At 49.5% G+C, this 11,192-nt stretch overlaps 1 protein-coding gene across 1 annotated transcript in view; it reads left to right on the top strand.

Moving 5' to 3' along the window:
- ACACB (acetyl-CoA carboxylase beta) overlaps positions 1 to 11,192 on the top strand; it is a 124,466-nt gene that overhangs the window by 61,557 nt on the left and 51,717 nt on the right. Inside the window, exon 19 of the mRNA XM_036768128.1 lies at positions 11,027 to 11,161. Coding sequence (XP_036624023.1) covers positions 11,027 to 11,161 — 135 coding nt within the window. The remainder of the gene's footprint in view (positions 1 to 11,026; positions 11,162 to 11,192) is intronic.

Genomic DNA, 11,192 nt, shown 5'->3' with positions numbered 1-11,192 from the left:
CTGGACTAGTTGGTGTTGAGGTCCCTTCCGACTCTCAGATGCCGTGAGGCTGGTCTGGAAGCTTTTTGTTCCTAATGGGGAAAAGAGGGCCAGTGACTGGCAAGGTCCTCGTGCCTCTCATGCACTACTGTGATTAATGGACTGAGGGGAATGGCCTTGTGTGATTGCTACATGAATGAACCACGTTGTGGAAAAATCTCCCTCCTTGCTTGGCTGAATCCGAGCCTCTGCCTTCTCCCTCAGCACATTTTTCCGAGTGTCTGGGTGGGCTCTTCCCTGCACTGGCTGTGAGCTGGAGGAGGGGGCACCACATGTGTCCTCAGCCCCAGCCCAGAGCCCTTGGTACATGGGAGTGTCAGTAGGGTCTGTAAGTGGAACAAAACCTGTGATCTCCCTGGGTTCTCTCTTTATCCTTTCCTGTTAGTGTGCTGTGCGCTTGGCCAAGACGGTGGGCTATGTGAGCGCGGGGACCGTGGAATACCTCTACAGTGAAGATGGGCCACTTCCATTTCTTGAACTGAATCCGCGTTGCAGGTGGAGCATCCCTGCACAGAGATGATTGCCGATGTCAACCTGCCGGCTGCTCAGCTGCAGGTGAGCACAGGTGGGGATGGGGAGAGCTGCTCCCTGCCTGTCGGAGGGAGAGAGTGGAGCATGTTCATTGCGCTGCATTCATTGGGCTACATTCATTCCTTTGGTCATTCATCGTGTATTAGTAAGAGCCTGCTCTGTTTAATTGTCACTGGAGGAGAAGACAAGATAAAGGGGACCCAGTTGGTGCCCTGAGGATACCCTCGTCCTTAACATTGCCAAATGGTTCAGCATCTGGGAAATGGCCATCAATGAGATGCCTTACATTCTACTTGGCTGCTGTAGCCTTCCCTTCTGACTTGCAGCTGAGCCTTCCCCCATCAGACTGTGAGCCCCCTTTCATACCCAGCAATCAGCACCATAACACTTGGCATATAGTAAGTGGCTCAATAAATGCCCATGCATTCGTACATAAGTGTGATACAAGCTTAAGTATTGTCAGTGGAGGAAAGGTGCTGCCAGTCTCTTTTTTGTTCTGCCCATGGTGAATTCCTTTGGGGAATAATTTGTATAGCATTCAGGGCCCTGCTGGCATTGAGTCCTAGGTGAGCTGGTAAGGTTAAAAAAAACAATCCCAAACAGCCAAGAGAGCCTGTCACAGTGATCTGTCCTTGTGGACCCCAAGCCCCTCACTGTGCCCCCATTTCCCATGTAGCATTTGTGAAATGGAAACTCCTCCAGGGCAGGATTGGGTCATGGATTTTGATCTCTGTGTCTCTCCCATCCTTCATGAGGCACTGTGTGCGTATTGGGTGGTTAATGGGCATTGGCTGAATTGTCCGACGTTTACCTAAATTTTGTACATGTTAGTTTGCATTGCCCGGCTTTTTGAGGCAGAAACTGTCTTTTAGTCAGATTTTTTCTGTATCTCTGATAGTGCTTGGCACACTGTCCTCATCCTCCTCCTCCTCACCAATATTCACACGGCCCTCTATGGTTTGCAATATGAGTGTGATATTGGGAGGATTTCTGATCCTCCTCTCGAGGTAGCAAGGTCAAGTGATATTCCCAAGGTTACAGGCTAAGTTAGTGTCTGAGGAGGGATTTGAACCCATGGCCCCCTGCTTCCAGTCTCTGTGCCTGTCAGGTGGGGCACGGGGCCAGCTTCTGTGGGTCCAGAGACAGCCGAGCCCCTGAACTGAAGTCTGACAAGCCGCCCCTTTTGGAGCATGTCAGAGGCCAGCTTTCTCCTCATCCGCAGATTGCCATGGGGTGCCTCTGACAGGCTGAAGGACATCCGGCTCCTGTATGGAGAGTCACCCTGGGGTGTCACACCCATTTCCTTCGAAAACCCTGTCAATCCACCCCGTTCCCAGAGGCCACGTGATTGCTGCCAGGCTCACCAGCGAAAACCCAGACGAGGCAAGATGAGGGGCTGAAAATGTGGGGAAGCTGAGGCCCGGAGAAGGGGGGAAGCTCAGTGTGCATTTCCACTTCCCTTCAGGTTTACAAAGCGCTTTATGTACGTGGTCTCATTCCCTTTCTTCTTGTCCGTCGTGAGGGCAGGTGCTGCTGGTATATTCCCCTGCATTTCACAGAAACCGAGGCTCGGGAGGGGTTAGATGATCGATGTATCTCCTTAGGGATATAGCTGCTACAGCTCAGAGGCGGGATCTGAGTCTGGGTCTTTGCTGATGCCAAAGCGTCCTTGTCCCTGCATTGTCTCTACTTACCTCTTGGGCTGTACAAGTCAGAGCCTGAGCCCGTGAGCGGGCAGGCCATTCCCTCTGGATGGTGTGAGCATCCCGGCACTGGCCACTCCTTCCAGCCGAATCAAAGGGCATCCACCTGCATGTCTGTTAACTGTCTCATGCACCCTGGCGCGGTCCTCCGGGAATGACTTTAGGTTTTTATTCTGACCTATCCCTCAGTTTGTTTGTTTTTCCTTCTGTCTCCAGGGTTTTAAGCCCAGCTCTGGGACCGTCCAGGAGCTGAACTTCCGCAGCAGCAAGAACGTTTGGGGCTACTTCAGCGTGGCGGCAGCCGGGGGCTTACACGAGTTTGCAGATTCTCAGTTTGGGCACTGCTTCTCCTGGGGAGAGAACCGTGAAGAGGCTGTCTCGTGAGTACCCCCTCCTCCGGCCCTGCACCCTTCTCTTCTTCCCTCTCCTCCTCCTCCTCCTTTGCTCCTAATTAATACTCTGCTTATTGTATAATACTAGAAAGTAGGCACCAGGTGGGAAAGAGGAGGAGAGGACAGGAGCCCATATCTCTGTGCTTCAGGTGCCTTCTAGGGTAGCTGGGGAGCTTGGTGCGGAGAGTGCTAAACTTGAATCGGGAAACCCTGAGTTCAAATCCTGCTTCAGATACTTGCTGGCTGTGTCTGCTGTCTGCCTCAGTTCCCTCCTCTGTAAAATGAGGGGGTGGGACTCAGTGGTCCCCAGGGGCCCTTCCAGCTCCAAATCTGTGATCAAAAGAGTCTCGTCTTCGACAGTCTCTTTCAGCTTTCACCTGGAGTCGATAATTCTAAGCAGCAAAGTGATGCCCTTGTGTTGGGAGGCTGGGTGAGCAAATATTAAAAGGATTTGTGCCAACATATGTGTATTTCTAAGGAACATGGTGGTGGCCCTGAAAGAGCTGTCGATCCGGGGAGATTTCAGGACCACAGTGGAGTACCTCGTTAACCTGCTGGAGACAGAGAGTTTCCAGAGCAATGACATCGACACAGGCTGGCTGGATCACCTGATCGCTGAGAGAGTGCAGGTGAGGGTGGCCCCTTCTCTCAGAGCCTCCCCTGGGGCTCCTGCCCTCCTGTTATCTTTGAGAGGTGGTGAGCTCCCTGTCCTTGAGGGTCTCCAAGCAGAGGCCAGCCAACCATCCCTTGTTGGGTGGGTTAGCGTGTGTAATCCTTCTGCGGAGGGGCTGGACTGATGACCGCCGAGGCCCATTCTCCTTCTCCAGCCCTGTGATCCTGGGATCCCTCCCTGCTGAGGAGACAGGCCTCTGGTCATACTGAGGAGTCATTTTTTTTGTAGGCTGAGAAACCCGACATCATGCTTGGGGTGGTCTGTGGAGCCTTGAACGTAGCAGACGCCCTGTTCAGGACCTGTATGACTGACTTCCTGCATTCACTGGAAAGGTACAGTGTGTGTCGTTGCCCGACCTGAGAATCTCCCCTTGCCCGGTGTGTGTGAGTGAAACGCACAGCCTGCTGCTGGTGCCTGAATGTGAAGCACTCGGGCATCCTCTGTGTGCCTGTGTGTGTGTGTGTGTGTGTGTGTGTGTGAGTGAGATGCGCAGCCTGCTGCTGGTGCCTGAATGTGAAGCACTCGGGCATCCTCTGTGTGCGTGTGTGCGTGTGTGTACGTTTATATTTGCATACATATGCATATGTATTTATGGCAGCGTATTTCTCTAGATGGATGGATTTATATCGATGTATATACGGCAATGTATTTATATAGATGGATATATACGTATTTATGTACATGTGGCAATGTATTTATATATAAATGTATAGAAATAAATCATAAATTTATATACGAATTTATACATGAATATGTGAAATGTATATATACATGTGAACACATATATACACACACGTACATTTAGATATAAATACGTCACCATATGTGTGTATGCATGTATACATAAATGTATACGCACATATAAATGCATACATTTATATATTAATACATCGCCATATGTACGTAAATATATAGCTATAAAATATATCCATCTCTCTATAGAAATGCACTGCCATGTATACGTATACATACACATCTAAGTATCTAACTATAAATGAATACGTTGTCTTGGGAGTTATAGAACCAGGGCTAACATCCCAGTGCTGCCACTCACTCGCCACTAAGGCCACTCCTAGCTCTCAATGTCCCAGTGTGCCTCTCCTACCTGGACGCCATCTTCTTGAAGACGATCTTATTCCCCATCTTGTTTATGTTTGTATCTCTCCCCAAATGTACTATGTAATTAAAGATAGTTAAATAATGATAGGGCAGGCTGCTTGGCACTTTGTGGTTTACAAAGCTCTTCCCTCAGAGCAACTCAGGGAAGCTGGAAATCCTTGACATGCAAGAAGGACTGTTCCCATTTTACAGGTGAGGAAACTGAGACCCAGAGTGGCTCCGTAAGACATTCACGGTCATTAGTTTAGTTAGCAGCAAAGCTTCGACTCAGATCTTGGTCTTTGGACTCCCCAGACCTGAGTTTTCACAGGTTTGCCCATTTCTCTGGTGCTTCTATGGAAGCCCTGAAGATTGCGCTGTCTTCATTAAAGGCAGAATGGTGCACTTTGGACTCTCAGTGTGATGTTGAAGGACTGAGGGTGGTCGCCAGGGTCTCAAATAAAGGCAGAGAGAAGCTTTCTAAATTCTTTTATTTCCTCGGACTGCTGTAAGTTGGTGAGAGCTGGTGGTTGGAACAGATGCGAGAGTGAAATTTTCCCAGCCTGCTCAAGCACACAGAATTCTTGGTCTTCTCTATTTCCTTTTAAGCCACCATCAAACAAAAGGCCAGGAGGGGCTGTTTTACCCCTTAGTTATTAGTGCAAAGGTAACTGAATGATAGGGAAATGCAAGTTTACTCAGTCTGTTTCTTAGAGGGTCAGGTGCTCACTTTCCCAGAAAAGCTTCCCGGAGGATGCTTCGTAAACATTCAATAAACTGGGTGCCCTGTAAAGCCTTTCCCCCACCCCACTAATAAGTGCGCCCCCCCCTCCGGTGCTCAGATACGTCAGTCAGAAATCTCAGTGCTTGTGTTGCTGACCCTGTTAGAACACTGATGGGATTCTTGCCTGAGACACGGCCCCGTGTGTTTTGAAGGAGCTGGAAAACCAGCCGAGTGGCCCTTTCTGAAGGGTCTCTGTCTGTCTTCCAGGGGCCAGGTTCTCCCAGCAGATTCTCTGCTGAACATTGTGGATGTCGAGCTGATCTATGGAGGGGTGAAGTATGTCCTCAAGGTAAAGACCACCTCACTCCTCCAAGACCCCAGCCTGGTATTGGAGTGAATCTGAAAGCTGAATTCTGCCATGGAAGCTGAAAAACAGAGCAGCCAGGGCTGGCCGATGGGAATAGCCCATGGTGTTGTTTAGTGTTTCTTCAGTGCAAGTACTTAAAAGCCTTCTTTCTAGTCCTTTGATGTGTGGGAGGTACCACTGCCCAAAGCCTGGGTCCCTCACATCCATCTTGGCCCAGCCTGTGAGGGAACATTTAGGTGGGGACAGATGCATGATGCTTTTTCAGCCTGGTCTGATAGAAGGAGCCTTGGCATTGGCCTTGGAGGCTTGGCTTCTAGACCCTCCTCCCTGCCTCACCTTGGGGTGCCCTCCCTGGTGGGCATCACCCCAAAGACCTCCTTTTTATTAGGTTTCTTATCTGGCATAGACCCCAAATGTTTCCTGGGGGTGGAGGATGGCGGGTGCTGAGAACCCCATTTTTCCCCAGGTTGCCCGACAATCTCTGACTATGTTTGTTCTCATCATGAACAACTGTCACATCGAAATAGATGCCCACAGGCTCAACGATGGCGGGTTGCTGCTGTCCTATGCCGGTAACAGCTACACCACGTATATGAAAGAAGAGATCGACAGGTGGGTCCCAGGCCAGAGTCCTGGACACTCCCTCCACCATGGACAATGGGGTCTTCCTCTCCTAGGAGTTCAGCTTCAGAAGCAGCGTGGACAGATGCCTTTAGTAGAGGAGAGTCCAGGGGCTTCTTTCTGCTTGAGACCTTTCCTGGGGGAGCAATCAGACCAATGGAGGGGCTTTCCCATGCTGAAACGCCGATGGTCCTGTTTCTCCTGGGGTGAGGGAGGCTCTTCCTCCCCTGATCTTTTAATTTGGTACCAGGGTGGCCACCACCCAAATAATGGTGACTTCATTTGGGCTCAGTTTGACTGTACAGTTTGAACCTCATGGTAGTTGGTGAGAGTATCACTCCATACAGAGGACCAGAAAGGCCTGAGGGATTTCCCGCCCTCCTCGATTTCAGGGCCTCTGGCTCCTGGGCCAGGGCATTTTCTACCACTCCATCCTTCAGTTCATGCTCACGGCTGTCGATGTCTGGCATCCTGAATACTGGGGCTGTCCAGATACCCTGCCTCTTGGGAAGGGGCCACATTTTGTGCTTTCATAACCATCCTTTGCCTCTCATCAACATCTCATTCATTTAATGAGCATTAAGATACCCCCTGTGCCCAGGGCTCTGCCCAGATGCCCCATCCCCCACCCAGGCCACAGCCTTTGAGAGCAGCAGTTTCTAGCACCTGTAATGGAAGGAGAAAAGAGCCCTCTGTAAGCCTACTGGGGGGTTCTCAGAGCCCCTGGATTTGAGGGCCAGCCCTGATGTTGGTCCCCATTGGACTTTGGGTCTCAGATATACACAGCTGGACTCTCAGGGTTGGGAGAGACCTTGGAAGCCCCCCAGTCCAACCAAGGATCCAAACAAGGATCCTGCAGCTGCCTCCCAGTCCCCTTTGGGGCAGCCCTCATTGTTAGGAGGCACCAAGCCTATGGCTGCACATCTGTGGCTTATTCCTGATTCTAGTCCAGATGTGGCAGATGCTTTCAGGTCGCAGAATTTTCTGGAATTCGGCTTGATTTGGGCTAATGGCAAAGCGAATAACTTACTGGGTGATAATTGTGCATCGAGGATTTCTTTGGAAAACTTCCTTGGCTGCTCCACGGTCTGGCTGCAAACCCACTCCCACCCCTTGACTCCTACAGTTACCGAATCACCATCGGCAATAAGACGTGTGTGTTTGAGAAGGAGAATGATCCCACCATCCTGAGATCTCCCTCTGCAGGAAAGCTGATACAGTATCTGGTGGAGGATGGAGGCCATCTGACCTCTGGAAGCACCTACGCAGAAATGGAGGTACCCACAGTACCCCGGGGGCCCTGCCCCTTTTGGGGGCTATTCTTGGAGTCTGTGCTCCTTCGCCCCTGCTTAGGATGGCTTGGCTCTGGTGATGCTCAAGGGGCTGAGGTCACAGACTGATTCATTGCCCTGGAGCAGCCTGTTGGCTTTGCTGTTTCCCAAATCTCTTCTCCATGCTAACAAATCCTCAGGGCCTCCAATCAATCCTCATATGGCATGGTCCTGAGTCCTTCCAGTTTATCCCCCTCTGCTGGCTGCTCTCCAGTGTCCTGAAAACGCATCATCACTCCCACTGAGAGTAACATTGCAGAGCCCACGTTCACACTGGTCTTTTTGTCGCCCTGCTGACTCATCTGAGCTAAATCTTTGATCCTATGCACCATGACTGTTTTGGCCCACCTGGACCTCCAGGTCTATCTCCAAATGTTTTAAGGGTGTGCTCTAAAAAACAGAATCTCTGTCACTTCCTCCTCCAAAGATTCTCCCTTGTATTAAAGAAACATCATTAGGCACAACAAAATTCACATTGATTGCCTTGTTCTATCCCCACTGTCTCTGTTCCCCATTTTCTCAGTCCTCATTCCCACCCCATTTTCAGATGAACTTGGGTCTGGCCATGCTTCCCTTCATGTTACCTTAGTTAAGTGGCTTTTTTGAACCCAAGGGTAAGACTTTATTGTGTGTGATGAGGTAGAAAGAGTACAGATTTGGAGTGAGGAGTCCTGGGTTCAAATCCGGCTCTGCTCCTGACTGCCTGGATGACCTTAGGCACATAACTGAAGTCCTGTAAACTTTGGCTTCTTTGTCCCTCCAGCTCAGAATCTGTGAGTCACCATTAAAACTCCATTTTATTCAACCTTGCCCAGCATTCCCACCTATTGAGGCCTTTTTGGATCCTGTCTCTGCCCAGCTTTGATGAGCATGGCCCTGATGCCTTTATCCAAGTGTATGATAAAAAGGACTAGTCACCCCTCTCTGATTCCAGGACCCTCAGTCCCTTCACTCCATGAGCCTCGATGCCCTCATCTATAGTATGGGGATAATTCTCATACATTGTCTGTGGATTGGAGAGGAGCAAAACAGTCATGGTGCATAGAATCAAAGATTTAGAGCTGGAAGGCAGCTTAGAGGCCATTGTGCTCAGTCTCCTCATTTTACAGATGTAGAAACTGAGGCACCAAGCAATTAGGTGCCCTGCTCAGGGTCAGCCAACTAGTAAGTGTCGGGACTAGAACTCAGGACTTCTGAGACTGAATGAAATAATCAGAGCCAGCAAATCAATTTACGCAGTGATTATGGGCAATAGAAATGGAAGGAATATTTTAAAATATCACATTGTGTCATTATAATGCCTAGAATCACTGAGGAAATGCTCCAGCCTCTTTGTAGACCTGGGGTGGGTGGGAGGCTGGGGGACCTTGCTGATGCCGCACACGCACAGGGAGGGCCTGATGGGCCTGTCCTGTGGAATTACTTTAAAAATGACTGGTGGTGGACTTTGTCTTCCCATCCCCTCTGGGTTCGAGCTTGTTCCTTTCTTTTCCATGCTCAGACCTACCCTTCCCCCCAGATCCCCTCTCACCCCATACACCTTTCATGCTTTCCCTGTGATTTCTCCAGTGTAGGAAGCTCTGGGAGGGAGCCCCTTTCCCCCCTCCCCCCGCCAAAGCTGGCTGGCCCCTTCTCAGCCAGAGTCTTAGAGATCACCAGGAGCCATCAAACTGGGCATCATGGGCCCTGCTGGCTGCATGTTAACCTAGAAGACCCACACGTATTGATACAATTAATTTTTTATTAATACATCAACTGCTTAAAATCAGACAAGGAGTGCATTTTAATCTGGCTCTGGCCAAGCTCGGGCTCAGAGCACTAAGTGGCTTACCCCGGGTGACCCAGCTAGTAATGGATCAGAGGCCAGAACTGGTCCCAGACTGCCCTAGAGGCAGCTCAGTGGTTCAGCTGATAGATCACCGAATCTAGAAGAGTTAAGACCTGAGTTCAAATCCAGCCTCAGATGCTTACTAGCTATGTGGCCCTGGCCAAATGATTTAACCTCATTCTGCCTCAGTTTCCTCACCTGGGGATCATGGGGATCATAATACCACCTACCTCTTAGGTAGTTATGAGGCTCAAATGAGATAAAATTGTAAAGTGCTTAGCACAGTGCCTGGCATACAGTAGGTGCTTAATCAATGCTTATTCCCTCCCTCTCGATCCATGGTGATCCTGGGATCCTGCTCTCCCAGAAATTTCTAGGACATCTGATCTGGCTCCCCACTCTAGGATCTCTAGTGCAGTCATGCTTTATACATGCAGAGAAGGTCACATGTGTTAGTGCCAGCTTCATTCTTGGGTTGTATCTCCTGGGAATTTCTCATCTTCTGAGCATGGAGATTCCCTCCACTGGTGCTGATCACACCTTGTATGCAGCCTCTCATCCAATGCAGGCTCTTCCAGAGGGTTGTCTCAGTTCACTGGAGCTCCCCCTGTGTTCTTTTGGTAGGTAGAGAGATAAGTAGAATGGATGGATGAATAGAGAGATGGATAGATAGATAGTTGGGGTGGATGGATAGAGATAGATGGGTAGATGGATGGGTGGATGGATAGAGATGGATAGATAGATGGATAGACAGGATGGATGGATGGATAGATAGAGATAGAAGGGTGGGTGGGTGGATAGATGCATAGATGGATGGATAGAGATAAATAGACGGAAGGATGAATGGATAGAGATAGGTATGTAGACAGATAAATAGAGCTAGAGATGATAGGTAATGATAGATGATAGAAAGATAGATGGGTGAATGATGGACACACACATATGTATGTAATAGACAGATAGATAGATGGATGTATACACACACGTATAATAGACAGAACAAGCCTTTATTAATCACTTGCTCTCACTTGCCAGGCATTAGGCTAAGTGCTGGGCATACAAATATGAGCAAAGAAGATGTTCCCTGTCCCCACGGAGCTTACATTCAAATGGAGGAAGCCAACATGTAAAGGGGAGCTGGAAAAGTGAGCCTGGGGTGTGTGTGCAGCTCGTGGAGGCTGGTTTGGGTCAAGATAAAGCAGAGTCACCTCTGAAAGTTTGGAGTCCCAGAATGAAGCCACTTCCCTGTTTTGGCCCTTGGTTGCTGTCCGCCTCTTGCTCTTGACCCTCTCTAGTCTCCACCTTTTCCAGACATACATGTTCTTCCCAAAATCTTGGATGTACCTCTGAACAAAATATGGTTTGTAGAAATACAGTTTGTACATGACTTTTCAGGAAAAAAAGCGACAACCAACTCTCTTCTTCACTTTTTCCTATATCTGATGATGATGTTTCCCAAAGAAAGGCCATAGTTTGGGGATCAGTTTCACCGAATCTTAATTCCAGCATGTTTGTAGGGTTTGTTCGGCTCTGGTATTTTATTCTGGTAACCACAGAAACAGCAGCAGCTGGGGTGTATGCTCTTGGACCTCATAGAGATCAGTTTGGGTGTTAATCAGTCTGTCCCATGTCACTGGTCCCCAGCCCCACGGGTCTGTTGCATGCACCATCCAGGTTCCCAAATTCCTTTCCTCACTTCTTCATCCCATCACACCCCAGGTGATGAAGATGATCATGACTTTGAGCGTGCAGGAAGATGGCCAGGTCTACTACGTGAAGCGGCCAGGAGCCGTGCTCCAAGCAGGCTGTGTGATAGCCAGACTGGAGCTGGACGATCCTTCTAAAGTCCATGCAGTGAGTGATGATGCTGAGTTTATCGGGGGCT

Source organism: Trichosurus vulpecula, chromosome 1 (assembly GCF_011100635.1).
Source record: "Trichosurus vulpecula isolate mTriVul1 chromosome 1, mTriVul1.pri, whole genome shotgun sequence".
Lineage (NCBI taxonomy): Eukaryota > Metazoa > Chordata > Mammalia > Diprotodontia > Phalangeridae > Trichosurus > Trichosurus vulpecula.
The sequence above is the reverse complement of the archived record's forward strand: the minus strand, read 5'-3'. Positions and strand labels throughout refer to the sequence as shown.